The sequence below is a fragment of the Marmota flaviventris genome, chromosome 2, assembly GCF_047511675.1.
Source record: "Marmota flaviventris isolate mMarFla1 chromosome 2, mMarFla1.hap1, whole genome shotgun sequence".
Taxonomy (NCBI): Eukaryota; Metazoa; Chordata; class Mammalia; order Rodentia; family Sciuridae; genus Marmota; species Marmota flaviventris.
The window spans coordinates 136311105-136328907 of record NC_092499.1 but is presented as its reverse complement, the minus strand read 5'-3'; the positions used below and the strand labels follow the sequence as shown (position 1 = coordinate 136328907).

Sequence of the window (17803 nt, the reverse complement as noted above, 5' to 3'; positions counted from 1 at the left end):
GCTGAAGAAGGAGGATGCCAACTCCCTGGCCAGCCTGCACTACCTAACAAGATCCTCAGCAATTAAGAGAGACTCCAGCCAGGTGCAGTGACACATACCTATGATCCCAGCAGCTCAGGAGGCTAAAACAGGAGGATCAAGAGTTCAAAGCCAGCAACAGCGAAGCACTAAGCAACTCAGTGAGACCTTGTCCCTAAATAAATTACTAAATAGGGCTGGGGATGTGACTCAGTGTTTATGTGCCCTTGAGTTCAATCCCCAGTACCCAAAAGAGAGAGAGACCCTGTTTCAAAATAAAAATAAAAAGGCCTAGCTAGGGAGGGCTGGGGATGTGGCTCAAGCCGTAGTGCATTCGCCTGGCATGCGCGGGGCGCTGGGTTCGATCCTCAGCACCACATACAAATAAAATAAAAACGTTGTGTCCACCGAAAACTAACAAATAAATATTTAAAAAAAAAAAAGGCCTAGGGATATATTCAGTCATAAAGCAGCCCTGAAATCTACCCTAACACTGAAGACAGAGAGAGAGCACATGTGCCAGTTGAGAGAGAACAGCATTTCCCAGCTTGGAACACTAGTACTAAGAGAGGCAATCTGTGAGAAAAGAGTCTGACAACTAAGTTTGAGGAATATTTACCTCTCCCTTAGAATTCAGAATGAATCCACCCATGATAAAGAGTTTTAGTAACCTGCCAGTAAAATAATCATCTTATTTGGTATATTCCAGTATTTCTGAAATTTATTTTACCACTAAATTCTTTCTTCTTTAATACTGAAGCATTCATCAATACAACATACTTCAAGCCAGGTCTGGTGGCACACACCTGTAATCCCAGCCATGAGGGAGGCTGAGGCAGGAGATCACATGTTGTATGCCAGCCTCAGCAGCTTAACTGAGGTCTGGTCTCAAGAAAAAGAAAAAACTTTTTAAAAGGGCGAGGGATCGGGATGTAGCTCAATGGTAAAGTGTCCTTGGGTTCAATCCCCAGTAATGCCAAAAGAAAACTGAGGCTAGCTTGGGCAATTTAGTAAGACCCTGTCTCAAAATAAATAAATAAAAAGGGGTATATAGTTCAGTTACAGACCTGTTGTCTAGAAAGTCAGTCACAGTTTCTTAAAGTCCAAACTTGTACTCTCCTTTAGCACAAAGGCTCTGTTCTGTTGGTTTTGCAAGTCTGCTCATCTCTTCAAGGTCTTCAGAAACTTTTAATCCCAAACCAGTTTCCTCAAGGCCAACTTCATTCCACACTATTAATCTGTTTAACATCACAATACAACTTGCTTGAAAGCACTCTAGAAAACTCTGGCCAATTTCCCTCAAAGGATGTGTAAACCATTTGTTTCAAAAATCTCAACAGCTGAAGTTGCCTTGTTGGGGGGAGGGGGGTGGTTAAGATATCAGTTCACACACCATACATAAGTTCACATATATACTGCACTCCAGACTTGCATTTCATAAGAAAGTTGCCACTGATGCTAAAAATTTTATACTGCCAGGTGTAGCGGCACAGGCCTGAACTCCCAGCAACTTGGGAGGCTGAGGCTGGAGAATGGTAAATTCAAAGCCAACCTCAGAAATTTAGCAAGGCCTTGAGTAACTTAAGGAGACCCCATCTCAACATAAAAAATCAAAAAGGGGCAGGGATACAGTTCAGTGGTAAAGCACCCCAGATTTGATCCCCAGTGAAAATAAATAGAGAAGTCTAAGATATTATCCAAAAATTATCTGGAGAAAAGTTAAACAATAGGATCTCTACCCCACTCCTCACATAAAAATAAATTCTAAATGGCTCACTGAGTGAAATGCTGAAACTCTTTTTTTTTTTTTTTTGGTACCAGGAATTAAACCCAGCGGCACCTAACCACTGAACCACATTCCCTTTTTTGTATTTTGTTTAGAGACAGGGTCTTGCTGAGTTGCTTAAGGCCTCATTAAGATACTAGAGACTGGCTTTGAACTAGTGGTCCTCTGCCTCAGCCTCCTGAGCCTTTGGGATTATAGGTGTGTGCCACTATGCCCAGCAAAATGCTAAAACTTTTTCTATCCTAGAAGAAAACTGAAAACATATGTCCAGAAAAAAAAAAAAAAAAAAAAGCAAATTTTTGGTTTTTGTTTTCTTTGGAGGGGCAACAGGGATTGAACTCAGGGGTACTCGACCACTGAGCCACATCCCCAGCCCTATTTTATTTAGAGACAGGGTCTCAACTGAGTTTCTTAGCGCCTCCCTTTTGCTGAGGCTGGCTTTGAATTCATGATCCTCCTGCCTCAGCCTCCTGAGTCACTGGGATTATAGACATGTTCCAGTGCACCTAGCATAGTTGCAGTTTTGATAAATATTCTCTAAAAATTACCTCTCCCCCTCCAAAAAAAATCCCAAATGCAAAACTAAAAAATTAATAAATTCAAATGTTTAAGAATTCTTCATTATTTCAAACAGCTTACACAAAATCAAGATTTAAAGAATAGACTGAAATATTTACAACACATATAGCATATAAAGGGCCAATTTCCTCAATATATAAAAAGCTCTTACTAATCAATACAAAATATTTAAGAATCCATTAGAAAAACAAGCAAAGAATTCTGCCAAAAGTTCACAGAAAAGGATATTCAAATGACCTTTAAACATATGCTAAGCTTCACTCATAAATAGATAATCTAAAAATGAAACTACTCAGGCCCAGTAGGGCAAGCCTATAATCCCAGCAGCTCTGGAGGCTGAGGCACAAGGATCCTGAGTTCAAAGCCAGCCTCAGCAATGGCAAGCCACTAAGCAATTCAGTGAGACCCTGTCTCTAAATAAATATAGGACTGAGGATGTGGCTCAGTGGCTGAGTGCCTCCCCAGTACCAAAGAAAAAGAATAATAATAATAATAATAATAATAATAATAAAACTACAATGAAGCAACCGTTTTCACCTATGAAACTGTCAGCTATTAAAAAAAACTATAATACTCTGGGTTGGTGAATTTATGTGAACTATAGTTATTTTATACATTTTTGATAGAGAAGCATGTAAATCAGTACAACCTCCAAAAAGTGCAAATTGGCAGTATGCATATTCCCTTTGCCCAGGAAATCCCACGTTTAGCTTACACATGCACAATGGTACATACACAAAGCTACTAAACACAGTATTGTTCATAATAACAAAAATTAAGGGAGAAAATGTCCATTGAGGTTTAAATCCAAAACTAAAAACTAAGCAACTGTGAAAAATAAAAATGAGGCACGACACTGCATTCATGTAGAATGAGTTTCAAGATAACAAGCAAAATGCGTAGTGTGCTTCCACTTCTAAACAAAGAAAAAAAGTGATTTGTATGTACATGCACAGAACCTCTCTGGAAGAGAGAGGTAACATAATCATAACAGTGGTGCCATATGGGGAAGATAACTGAGAGACTTTAGAGAACTAAAGATACAGACTTTTGGGTGTATGTGGTGATGGGAATCAAATCAAGGGCCTCTTGCATGATAGGCAAGCATTTTACCACTGAGCTATACCCTGCCTTGGAAGATAGATATTTTTACACTGTAGATAGATATTTTAACGCTGTATATCCTTACATAGCTTCTGAATTACACGTCATGTCCGGGTATGTATGTATGTATGTATGTATAGATATTTTTACACTGTAGATAGATACTTTTACACTGTAGATAGATATTTTAACGCTGTATATCCTTACATAGCTTCTGAATTACACGTCATGTCCAGGTATGTATATATGTATGTATTTATTTATTTATGGTGCTGGGGATTGAACTCAGGACCTTGTGCCTTCCACTGAGCTATGGCCCCAGCCCCATCTAGGGATTGAATCCAGGGGTGTTTTGCCACAGAACTATATCCCCAGCCCTTTTTTTTTAAATTTTGATACAAGGTCTTGCTAAGTTGAGGAGGCTAGCCTCGAACTTGTGATCCTTCTACCTCAGTCTTCCTCATTTGTTTTTTGTTTGTTTGTTTGTTTATTTGTTTTGGTTTTTTTGGCACTAGATATTGAACCTAGAAGCACTTAACCACTGAGCCACATCCCCAGCCCACTTTAATTTCTATTTTGAGACAGAGTCTCACTAAGTTGCTGAGTCTGGTCTGGACCTTGCAATCCTCCTGTCTCAGCCTCTTGAGTTGCTGGGATTACAGAAGTGTACCACCATGCCCAACTACTCATATGTTTTTAATTAAGGAAAAAATGCTTTAAATAAAATATTTTTTATTAAGACCAAATTAATCTAAAAAAAATTGCAGGGATTCTGAAATTTTTTAAGGAAATCCCCAAACCTTTATTAAGTACTACTCTTTACAAATTACTAATGTCCAAATATGTATCACCCAAGACACAGCATATGTCTTCAAGGCAGAAAAATATTTCCTTGTGAATCAGTTAAGTAGAAGGTAATTTTTATTTGATTATAGCTATTTTAAGAATCATCTGAAATATGTATATGTTATGAAATGACCTGTTATTAGTGACAACTGCATATCTGTGAGACTTTTTCTATTTACATTTTATCATTTTCCTATCTTTAATGATCCTATTTTTTCCTTTCCAACTTTTCTTTTTCTAAATTTCCCCATTCCTCTGTTATTCCTCTGTTTCTCCTATCTGGTGTTTAAGATAGTCAATTAAACCCAATCAAGAAATTTTTTTGTTTCTTATGTTGCTGATCAATGATTCCAAGCAACAATTTGATACTTTTTAATGTTATGGACAAAAACCTATCACAATAATAGTACTTCTTTCTACTACAAAAATCTCACAATTCTTAGAGCCCAGCATTCTCTCAGTCCCCAAATATCTGTCACAACAGCAGCCAAGCCCTGGGCTGGCAGCTACCTCTTCAGTGTTCCTTCTGCTTTTCATTATGATTTCCAATGAGTCAACAGGAAGGTATTCTCTGAGTAAAGAAGAAATACAGGCCTTTAGACAAGTCTTTCCTCCACCCACAATGCCCCCCCCCCCCAATACAGTTCTTGCCAAATGATCCCAGGCAATTTCCAATACAATTTGCCACTCCTGTCTGTATGAGGTCATTATTCAACAAATGAGAAAGTGATAGAAAAGAAAAGTCTAAGCGGAATCCAATGCAGTCAACTGGTTATGAAGAAGAAAAACAATCAGGAAAAGTCCAAAAATCTAATTAACACAAAAATACATGAGACAAATTGGAGACTTGCCCTCATGCAGAGTGGTAGGTTAGGAGATTCTGTAATAAGAGGCAGGAAACATCTCTAATTCCATCAGTCACTTGACAGCTAGACCAATTACTAATGTCTCTGGGTAACAGCTAACTTGATTGGACTTAAATCTTTCCCCTTCCATGCCTACAAAAGTTAAGAGCACTAGCATTGGTGTTACGCAGTCCTGGGTTTGGATTCCTCAGATAGTTATATAACCTTAGGATAAATGACATTAACTCATTTTTTCCTTTTAAAATAAAATGAGGAGGCTGGGGATGGGGCTCAAGCGGTAGCGCACTTGCCTAGCATGCGCAGGGCACTGGGTTTGATCCTCAGCACCACATAAAAATAAAAATAAAGATTTTGTGTCCACCAAAAAATAAATATTAAAAAAAAAAAAATTCTCTCTCTCTCTTTAAAAAACTAAAATGAGGGGCTAGGGTTGTGGCTCAGTGGTAGAGCGCTTGCCTAGCATGTGTGACACACTGGGTTCGATCCTCAGCACACATATAAATAAATGAATAAAATAAAGGTCCATCAATAATTAAACATCAACAACTTTCCTGCCTTTTATAAAAAATATATTTATATATAATTTATACATATATATATATGTGTGTGTATATATATACATATGTGTGTGTGTATATATATATATATATACACACACATATATATAGGGGGGCAGAGAGAGAGAGGAGCTCAATGGTAGGGCAGCTGCCTCGCATGCTTAAGGCCTGGGTTCAATCCCCAACACAGCATAACATCACATAAAAATCATGTCTATCCCACAGTACCGTTCTATGTACATTTATCATTCTGCCTAATTAATGATAGTTACTACTGTTGTCATTTGTAGAAACAGAAGCATTACTACAATAGCAGCAAATTGACATGGTAGTTAAGAGCATGGGCTTTGGAGTGCTTGCCAAACCTGAAATCTGGATCCACCACTTATGAGATGGGTGACTAACCTCTGAGTTTTGCTTTTCTATTTGTTAAATGTAAATAAGAAGCACCTCATGGCATATCAAGAGCAACTAATCAGATAAAAGCATATAAAGTGTTTAGCACAGGGCCTAGCACATTGTAAGTACTCAATAAATGGTGCTAATGATGACAATGAGGAAGAGGGGAGAAACAAGAGGAAGACATTGACTTTGGAACATGGGACATATTTTCAGTCATGATGGCCATGTAAATGACACAGTCGGGTGGTATTTGACTTTGGAGGGAACTCTGGCTTCCTTTTAACTACCTTAAAGGTAGAGGATTAAGGTTTCTATTAAAAAAAAAAAAAAAAAAAAAAAGTCTTACTGAAATAGCCAATTCTTCCTAACATACAGTTATAAGAATTTTTTCAATCAAACTTAAATAAGTAAACTCTTACTTTTCAAAATAAACCGCTAACCAGATTTTTTTTACTTATGTTTAATTTTTTTTTTTTTTTTTTTTTTTTTTTTTACTATCGAGCCACTGTTAAGAGCCTTGCAGAAGAAAAATATCAAGCAGTAGAGGTCTAACTTGATCAGGTAGGCTAAGAGCCCTAAGCATATTCAACTGGTACTTCACTCAGCTTGCTCAAAGATATGGTCTCTAAGCAACCAAGTCCCAAACTAAACAAACAGCCGCAGGAATATGAATCACTTCCGGAAGGTCTCATTTTGCCTACCAGCAATTTCTTACACAAATACTTGTCAAGAGGTTTATTTAGGCAGCCCTGACTGGAAACAACCAAAAGTCCACCACATAGCTTAAAATGTTCAAAACAAGACCTGCTCCCAACAGGTAGTCATTCCTCCATTGCTACATTGTGAAGCAGAAGAAATTATACAAAAATCAGAGACAAGTCCGAAAATGAAATTCCTAGAATTTGGCAAATTTGGACTTCAAATATATTTTCATTATTTTGTCATTAGGGATTTAAAAATATATGATCACAATTACTACTTTGATCTCTTAAGACCAGAAAACATATTTGCCAAATTAGGTCAAAACTAATGAGCCACTTAGCACAGGAAGACTTTCCCAACCTTGACTGGTGGACAATCCATACACTCAACTGGCCAGTTAATAGTAGTGTCTTGTGGTCAAATCCATCTTAACTCCTACTGATTGTAAGGAGAACTGGTAAAGTACTGAACCTAACACCCTTGATAAGCCACTCCTTCTTTCTACCTCAAATAGGATTTTTTATGTATCACACTATTCTTCATAAACTAAACAAAGTCACCTATTCTATTTACCAGAGTAGAGAGGGAAAAGAACTTAATAGTTCAAAATGAAAATTACAATAGGAAAAAGCAACTACCAATAACAGTAGCAAGAAAAAAAGACTATAGAAAATCAAATCAGTGAAACAAAAGATATACGTGAAGCACACATCTAGAATGAATGTTCTACCCAGCAACTCAGGAGGCAGAGGCAGGAAGATCACAAGTTGAAGCTAGCCTTGGGAACTTAGCAAAACCCTATCTTAAAATAAAAAATAAAACGGGGCTTAGTAGCACATGCCTGGAATCCCAGAGAGAAGGGAAGCTGAGGCAAGAGGACTGCAAGTTTAAAGCCAGCCTCAGTAACTTAGCAAGACCCTGTCTCAAAATAAAAAATAAAATGGGCTGAGGATGTGGTTCAGTGGTTAAGCACTTCTGGGTTCAATCCTTGATACCAAAAATAAAAAATAAAAAGTACTTCGAAAAAAGAAAAAAAAAGAGAATGTTCTAGATGATGGTTTATGTTAAATCATCATTGTTATGATTTAACATAAGCAAAAAACTGGAGAAACATAAAAGAAACAATGCAGACCTCACTCCCAAGACAGAACTAATGAGTCAAAACCAATTATTACAGGTATAATGAATAAATCCCTAGAATGAAAATAAACAAAAGATACTATAAATCAAGAAAGATCTTTGGTTGGGGATATAGCTCAGTGGTAGAGCACTTGCCTAGCATGCATGAGGCCTTAAGGTCAAACCCCAGCATCAACACACACACACACACACACACACACACACAGTAAACGCCATAAAATTTTAAGCCATAATGAAACAAAAAATGGAAAATCAAGGAACAATGTTTGCAACAAATATCAGAAAGTTAACATGCATATTATAAGAGAGATCACAACAGTTAATATGACCCTGGAAGAAGGAAATTTGCCTAAGAAAATAAAATTGGTAAACAAATGTGTAGGAAAATGCTTAATTTCTCCAGTAACCAAAGCAATAGAATTTTAAACTGAAATAAACCTAAACGAATTATAGATATTGAATAGACATTGAAAAGAATAATTAAGCAGTGCATGGTGGCACATGTCAGAAATGCCAGCTACTCAGGAGCCTGAATAGGAGAATCAAAAATTAGAAGACAGTCTCAGCAATTTAGGAAAGCCCTAAGCTGCAAGATCCTGTGAGACTCTGTCTCAAATAAAATAACAATAATAAATAAAAAGGAATGGAGATGTGGCTCAGTGGTTAAATTCACCTTTGGGTTCAAACCTCAGTACCAAAAAATAAAAATTAAGAAACAGCAATTTAGCCAGGCATGTAGAGCACATACCCATAATCCCAGCAACTCAGAAGGCTGAGGCCAGAGGATTGCAAATTCGAGGCCAGCCTCAGCAATTTAGCAAGGCCCTAAACAACTTAGTGAGACCTTGTCTCAAAATCAAAAGGGCTGTATATGTGGGTGAGTGGTTAAGCACTGCTGGATTCAATCCCAGATACAAAAAAAAAAAAATTAAATAAATGAAACAATAATAATTAAAATATTTGAATTTGTGATTATATTTTTAAATTATGTACTTACAGGTTTTCTCTTAATCCCTTCCCTTTTTCTTTATTATAACATTAATTATCATTGTAAAAAGCATTTTTACATAATAAATAAAAAGTAAAAGTCTTGGGATGGGGACTTGGTTCAGTGGTTGAGCACTTGCCTAGCACTGGGAGGTCAGGCATTCAATTCCTAATACTGCCAAAAAAGGAAGTCTTCTCACACCCTCCACCCCCATTCTACTCCTTAGAGGTATCCTGTTTCTGGTGCTTCCTTTCAGACTAAAGTTTAATTAAGTCTGAAGTGAAAAAACTAGGACTACCAACTTTTAGGATCTTGAAAATACACAGACTATTCCCCCCAAAAGTATACTAACACCTCATTATCTTAATATTAAATCTGCTTTTGCCAATAAATGTGTATAAAAAACACATTTATTGGGCTGGGGATGTGGCTCAAGCGGTAGCGCGCTCGCCTGCCATGCGTGCAGCCCGGGTTCGATCCTCAGCACCACATACAAACAAAGATGTTGTGTCCGCCAAATACTAAAAAATAAATTTAAAATTCTCTCTCTCTCTCTCTCAAAAAAAAAACACAAAAAAAACCCAAAAAACATTTATTGAATATTTCTGTATTAAACCATGCCAGGCACCTAAAAACCCTGCAGCAACTCTGTAAAATACATAGTATTCCCATTTTGCAAAGTACAAATGTAAGCTTACTTTTTGAGGTTAAGCAGCTTGCAAAACCAGAATCAGAAGGCACACCTGCCAAAACTGAAAGTCTGATTCTTTTCATTTAACCAAAATATCCCAACATTCAAGATTTGCAAGGACATTTTATTTAACTTTTTTGAATTTCTGTTTTAACTAATTATATGAGTGTAGTCACATGACTTTTGTTAGTAATAATGGTATCTACCAGCTAACAGACTGCCTTTTACCAGACTACTCTCCACCTTTTTGTGAGGAGGAAGAGAGGATTCAATCTAGGGCCTCTATACTAAGCATGTGCTCTACCCCTGAGCCACACCCCCAGCTCCACATTTCTTTCTTTTAAGTTTTAGATCCACATTTCTTAACCAAATTTTGCAAAATGTTTCAGCTATGACTTGGGGTAAAAAGCTTTTGATGACCACACTAAGAACTAATACTTAGATTTGTTACATTGTTACTATGTGAGAAAGCACTTAAGTTTCAAGAACTTTAACAAATAACACTTTTAAATGCAACCCATTTCTTGGGGTGGAGTTTGTTCAAGGCAACTGAACTAAAATGTTTCAAAAAAAAAAAAAAAAAAGAATGGTGGTTTCCTTCTACAACACAATTTCAAGAATTAAGGATAAGTGCTACTCCATATCTCTCCTTGCGAATGATGACTACATAACTGCATCCAGTTCCTAGTCTCAAAAAGGGCCATTAAGTAGTATATGCCATAGATTCTGAATCACACTACTTCTGTAGAAATGACTAGTTTTCTCGCTTATGAAAGGAGAGTTTGGGTCAATCTCCTAAAAATGATCTCCCTCAATATTTGCCCGCCCATACACACACACACACACACACACACTATACTTGCGATGGAACCCAGGGCATCACACATATTAGTCAAACACTCTACTGAGCTATATTTCCAGCTCTCATTCCCCAACCCCCCCCCCTTTTTTTTTTTTTTTTTTGTATTAGGGATTGAACCCGCAGGCACTTTACCAATTAGCTACATCCCCAGCCCTTTTTATTATTTTATTTTGAGACAAGTCTCTCTCTGTAAATTGTTAAGGCTGGCCTATAACTTGTGATCCTCCTGCCTCAGCCTCCCTGATTGCTGAGATTACAGGAGTACACCACTGTGCTTGGCCCCACCCCTTTTTATTTGAGACTGGGTATCACTAAATTGACAAGGCTGGCCTCCATTTGCAACCCTCCTGCCTCAGCCTCCCAATTAGCTAGGCTTACAGGGGTACAACTCGCTCAATCTTTAAGTGATGCTTCTCATCTGAAAATCCTAGAAGGTGGTGTCCATGGTATTCTTCCTAGTTACCTCACCTATTCATGTGTTCTTGCCTCTTAAATGTCTTAACTTCTGTTTCCATGATCACAGAGTGCCATGAGGGAAATATCAGATATTCCTGGATTCTAACACCATTTAGAGGGAGAGGAGATCTGAAGAACACAACCCAGAAAATGTTCTATGCCAATAAAGATATGTACACAAAAGAGAATTTGTTCTCAAGAACTGATTTCTTTCCAAGTACTTTTTCAATTTCACTTAATTACAGAGGGAAAAATGCTTGTATTTAGCGCTAAATTCTGTTAACTCTGTAGTTTCTGACACTCTCCAAAAAACCATAAGTCCGTACTTTCCTTTCTACAAGGGGAAGAAAGTAGAAGAATCCATAACTGCAAAGCAGGAGAAAGGTGATCCAAAACAGACATACCAAGTCTCTGAAAGAGGGAACCCTAAATGAACCAGCACAGCAGGTGTTATAATAAACTTTATCCCAACGACCTTTATCCTAACTGAATTTTCTTCCATTTCTAGAACCATTCATACTTCCTCCACACCTACAGTCTTCCCTATTCTGCTTTCCTGATGTGTTCTCCTCTTGGTTTTTTTTCTTTTCACTTGAACTTTCTTCTTCTGATCTTTCTCTATTACTTTTCTCCTATCTGAGATCTGAGCACCTACATACCTCACATATTTAAAGATCACCTCTTTCAACTGGGCAAAAGTGGTATTCATCTCTCCCATACAACTGCTCCAGAGCCAAACCAAATGTAAAGTTCAATCAGAACAAGCAAAAGAAGGAAAGCAAATTTATGTACATTTAAGCATAAATAATAACTTAAGATGTCTCTTTTAAGTCCTTGTTCCACAGTCAGCCCTTAGTAAAAAGCCTTAAATCTTAGAACAACAGCTTAATTTCTGTATTGAAACTACCTTTCAAACAATAAAGAAGCAGAAATATCTATATATTCTACTTCCCAACCATTCCCAGTATATACTTTTATGAAATAACTATTAAATTTTCCCACTTAACCCATACCCACAGTCTCCACATGCTCATACTCACTCTACACTCTCTCCTCTCTCTTTCTCAAGAAAGAGCTCTATTAAAGGTACAGGGGGGGGATTAAATTAAAGGTGAGTGCCCCGATACACAATGGGGCCACTGTACTAAAAGGTGGAATTTTTAGTGGGAGGAGTAGAGACATTATAAATAGAACTGAAGAAGGAAACCTTTTCTCCCTTGGATTTCTTTGATCTTTATTTCTGCCTTTGGAGCCGCTATAAATTCCAGGCCTTGGGGCTCCTTCAACTTGAGAGAAAACTAGACCAGGCCAACCCAAAAAGGCAACTTTAGGCCTTGTGCTAAAGAGGAAAGAGGAGCCCTAGGAACACATAATATGTGCAGCCCAGCTCCTCAGGGCAAACAACTAGGAGATGAAGCCCTAGCTAATAACAAAAAGCATGCCATTCACCAGTGGGCACCCAGAAAATTTTTTAGGAGTAGCAGCAACCACGTTAGGTAGCTCATAGGGCTCCTAGTCCCCCTTTTCTCACCACAAAATTCCCAGACTTCCTGGTACTATTTAGTTGTAAAATCTAAAAAGGTGATTTTCTAATCAAAGTTTTAAGCAAAAACAAACAAAAATCACATCCAGATTTTTATGATTGCCTACATGAAATAAAGCAGGGGCATTTCCACAATTCTAGGCCAAGAGCAGAGTGTGCCAGAGCAATATTGCAAGTATTATGACCTCCCTTTTAACCCAAAGTATAAAAAACAAAGACTATCATAAATGTCTCCACTACTTGAATCACTTCCTAAGCACCCAACTAAAAAACACACCACAGGATAATAGCCCTTAGATGGATTTTTTTTAAAGCAAATGGGCCACTTTTCTATACTGGAAAAAAAAAAAAAAAAAACTGACAGAAAAGAACATACTCTGGAGTAGATGCAAATGAAATGCCTTGCAGCACCTGAGGAGGAGAAATATGCTGAAGAGTATCATTCTATCCTGGCTAACATATCTCAGTATGAGGCAGAGCTCTAAAAAAACATATATTTTTTTTTTTTTTTTTTGAGACAAGGTCTTACTATGTTACCCAGGCTGGCATCAAACTTACAACCCTCAGCCAGGCACAGTGATGCATGCCTGTAATCTCAACAACTCAGGAAGCTGAGGCAGGAGAATCAAGTTTGAGGACAGTCTTGGCAACTTAGCCAGAACCTGTCTCAAAATAAAAATTAAAAAAAAAACAAAAAACTGGGGAGGTGACTTGGTAAAGCACCCCTGGGTTCAGTCCCCAGTACTAAAAAAGAACTTGCAATTCCTTTTCTTCAGACTCCCAAGTAGCTGGGATGGCAGGCATGCATCACCACACCCAGCTCTAAAAACATTTTAAATTCTGTTTCTCAATGAGGAGGAGGACCATCAGAACCACCAGAGGCTTTTAAAACACACAGATGTGGAGCTGGGAATATAGATCAGTGGTAGAACACGCTTGCCTAGCTTGCACAAGGGCCTGGGTTCAATTCCTAGCACGCAAACACAAAACAACAACAAATAAAATATATGAGTATAACCCACTCCAGACACACTGAACCAGAATCTCCGTGGTTAGACCCAGATATCTGTATTTTTTTAAATTATTTTTTTAGTTGTCAATGGATCTTTATTTTTCACTTGTGGTGCTGAGAATCAAACCCAGTGCCTCACTTCTAGGCAAGTGCTCTACCACTGAGCTACAATCCCAGCCCTCTGTATTTGTTTTAAAATTCTCCAGGTGATTTGAATGCACATACCTAAATAATTACTGCACAAAATGATGGAAACTATTCCCTGATCAAGAAACTACAAGTAGACCAAGAAAACTCAGGCCTCAGTTTTCTAAACTTCCATTTAGAAAAGTAAGCATCAATATCACTTATCCCAAGTTAAATCATTACTAATACTCCTACCCTGATTTCCTAGAAGGACTTTAAACTCAGAAAAGCAACCTAGATTCAAGAAGGCCCACCCAAATGCATGTTGGTGGTTACCACACAAAGGGAAGAATAGGACCAAAGAGGGGAACAAAAGACTATTACTTTTTTCTTATTTTTTTCATTTTTTTAGAGGAAGGGAAAGATCTGAAGGGTTAACAGGTTAGTCCTAAGATACAAATATGTTTGTTATCTTGTTCTCTGGACTATCCTGTAATATTTTATCTTCAGAATTAGCCAGGAGCAGTGGAGCACTCCTGAAATCCCAGCAACTCAAGAGGCTAAGGCTAGACGATTGCAAATGTTGAGGTCAACCTGGGCAACTAAAAAGAGACTCTGTCTCAAAATAATGGGAATGTAGCCCAGCAGGAGAATGCTTACACAAAACCCTAGGTTTATTCCCTAGAACCATAAAAAGAAAAAAAAAATTTTTTTCAGAATTATTAAAACAAAATATCCATCACCACTCTTGTTCATTAACCCCATTTGAAACATCCTTGATTTTCATTAAACTATGGTGACAAATACCTTTTATTATCCCTCACTAGACTTCCACCAAAGCTCACTTAAAGAATACATAATCTGAAATTACTTCTCCTGGGACATTACAAAGGAACATAAGCACCAGAACAAAAGAAATGAATTACTGATAGTAAATTGACACCCTTAACACAGGTCTTGGGCATCTGAAAATGAAAAACTGCAGTTGTACATTCACTTCACAAAGAATACAGATGATGTTGTGTGGACCAATATCCACAACACTACCCTCTTAAGCCTCCCAAATCTAATACCCACTCCATAAGACATGGTGGGAGGAGACTCATTCATATATAAATCAAAACCAGTGAAGAATCAGAAAAACATTAAGATCAAGAACTTCCAAATTCTAAAAATGCTATTTCTCTCAGATAGCTGACAATACCCAAAACAAGCACCATAAGCATAAATGCAAACAGCAAAATATAGAAAATGTTCAGGAAACATAAATGCTCATCACAGTGTTTCATGATAAGCTACCATCAAGGCGACTTGCTCCCACTAATAAATGCCCTATCTGTACTTATCCATCAACTAGAAGCCTCCCAAAATCCCACATACAAAATACAGAGAAATCTTTATCTCCGTTCACACCATATCCGTTCCCTTCTCCCAATCTTTTCTCCAGCCAGCCCATCTTTACCTTTTGGCTTCTTCCAAATGACAAAGGTACTCATAAGCCACATTCTGACGTCTCCTTTCATCCATCTCCTCTGCAGTGAGTCTCTCATTATCCAGGACAGCTAAAACATGAAAGAAAGACTGTAAATACCAGGCTCTGTAATCTTCCTCAGTGATAAAAGAATGCCACAGCCATCAAATTCCTGCTAGTCACCTTGAAGGTCAGGTGGTTGTGTGGATAGCCAGGTGTACAATGACTTTCCCAAAAAGAGACCTATGGGAGTTGTATGCAATAGTGCACACCTGTAATCCCAGCTACTCAACGTGGCTAAGGTAGGAGGATCACAAGTTCAAGGACAGACTTGGAAATTGAGCCAGATCCTATCGCAAAATAGAAAAAGGATGGGGATATAGCTCAGTGCCCAAGGCCCCAGCATGACAAAAAAAAAAAAATTACAGAAAGACGGGGAGAGACCTATAGAGTTTCAACTACATTCATCTTGCCCTTTTTTAAAAATGTATAGTAATATGAAAAATACAGACTTGAGATTTGGGCCTGCTTTTGTTCTTGTGTCAGAGCTCATTCTAAATACAGATCTCATCATATTTCCCCCTTTTATTAATAACCAAAACCAGCAGTTATTGAGAACTAAGTGGTAGTAATTGTGCTAAGCATTTTATATGCATTCTCTCCCTGAAGCCCACAACAATCCTGTGATTATCAGCTTTTATTTTACAGATGAGGAAATTGAGGCCTGTGAGCTCAGCCCCAGGGCTAATTAAGAAGAGGGCCCTGGGTTCAAATGCAGACAGCCTTCTATACCCAAGGGCTTAACCTTGAAGCTACCTGCCTCCTACACTAGCATCCAGGGTATTAAATTCCTAACTCCTTGGGAAGGCAATCAAGGCCTTTCGAATCTGACCTCCACTACTTTTAAAAACTTTCCCCCTTTCCTCCTATCACTGTGCACTCCACACCACTCAGTTCCACACACCACACACACAGTGTACCTGTACTCTTCCACACTCTACCTGGAGTCTGGTCTCTTGCTCCATCTGTCAAACTTTTCTGTACAGTTTCATTCAAGAAAATTCAAATGTCACCACCTATGTTTACAATGACTACCCTAAACCCATTTTCACATTACTCTGTATGCCTGTTATCGAACCTCTTGTCTTTATTGCACCTTATTATCACTAGCTTGTACACCTATATCTGATTAAAAAATTCTTTGAAGGCAGGGCCTGGTCTTACTCATGCCCAATTTCACAAACGTGGCACCACATTATAACTGTGATAAATAAAATCACCCTTTAAAAAAATACCATTATTTCCATAATGTAAAATAAAAATAGAAAACTTCGAGACCCCAAAGTAGATTCCAGTAGCCAATGGTAACCACCCCACCTGCAGTTCATTGATATCCCAAGGATGACGACAGAAAATAAAGAAGTCAGAGGTTTTCGGTGGCTTTTTTTTTTTTTTCTTTAACTTTTGAAATCCTGACGAAGGAACTAAGCCCGAGAAAGCCGAAGTGACTTGCTCAGGACCGTACCGCACCTCGCCTAGCATGGAGCCAGGGAGGTCTGGACCCTGAGTCGGCTCGCAGGCACCACTCGGGGCATACCTTTCCAAGAAGCCAGAGCAGAGCCCCAGTCTCCGGTCCCGGGACACGCCCTGCCCCGTCCTCCTGCCACCTCACCCCAGGCCATCTCCCCCAATCTCGGCCGAGCTGGGTGGCGAAAGGGGCCGGGTGGGCTCCTTCTGCCGCAGTGGGTGCCGAAGCAGTGAGACCTCCGGGGTCCTACCCGCCTCCAAGCCGGAGGGGGCGCGGGCCCGGGCCTCCAGCCCTCCACCCAGCCAAGCCGGCTCTTCCGGGTCCGCGCAGCCGACAGCCGCCCTGCCCCACCCGCCCGGCCGAGCCACCGGGAAAACCTCGCCTAGGAGGCAGGGAGCCCATACCCAAAGCCCTCGCGCAGCAAAGCCCCGCACTCACAGCCATAGTGCGGCCGAGCCACGCCCAGTCCATCAACCTCGTCCGCGACGGACATGGCGGCCGAGCCCGGGTCTCTGCTGAACGAGCGGTGAGACCTTGAAGACACGGGCGGCAGCAGCTGCAGCTCCTGCCGCGTTCGCGGGCTGTAGGGAACCTGAGGCCTCGCCTGGCGCTGTCAGCCCCGCCCCGTAGGCCCCGCCCAGCCGCGCTGCCCGGAGCTGTCGGGGAGGCGTGGCCAGAGCCTCTAGGCCCCGCCCTATATATGCCCCCCCTCACCTCGACCCTCCCCCGCATCCCTCAGCACCCTCGGCTGCCGGAAGGAAGGAGGCGGGGCCCGCCCGCCCGGCCCGCGCTCCCGGGGGCTCTACCAGGAAGGCTGCCCAGGCCTGCAGCCCCGCCCTGCCGGCCACCGCCCCATCCCCAACTCAGACCGCGAAGTCAGAAGCTTGAAATCAAAACCTTGGGCCGCCTCCCTTGCCCTGCCAGCTAAGTTAACTTCCGCTACAACACGGATCATGGAAGGCGTCTTTACAGATGGCTCAGGGTGTATTCTTGTTGGACACACTACCATAAGGGATTCCAATCCCAGTCAGCACAGTCTGTCAATCTGGCCTCAGTCCGCCCAGATTTGCCAGTAGTATCCAGAGTAGAACTGTTCAGTCTCTCACGTATTTGAAACGTTGATTCT

General features: G+C 39.8%; 1 protein-coding gene across 2 annotated transcripts in view; it reads right to left on the bottom strand.

Moving 5' to 3' along the window:
- Iqgap1 (IQ motif containing GTPase activating protein 1) overlaps positions 1 to 17278 on the bottom strand; it is a 107112-nt gene extending 89834 nt beyond the window's left edge. For both annotated transcript variants that reach the window (XM_071608601.1, XM_027920063.2), the window contains exons 1-2: positions 17116 to 17278; positions 15141 to 15240 (exon numbers count right to left, since the gene is read on the bottom strand). In XM_071608601.1, coding sequence (XP_071464702.1) covers positions 15141 to 15240; positions 17116 to 17170 — 155 coding nt within the window. In that variant the 5' untranslated portion in view covers positions 17171 to 17278. The remainder of the gene's footprint in view (positions 1 to 15140; positions 15241 to 17115) is intronic.
- Positions 17279 to 17803: the final 525 nt, after the last annotated feature.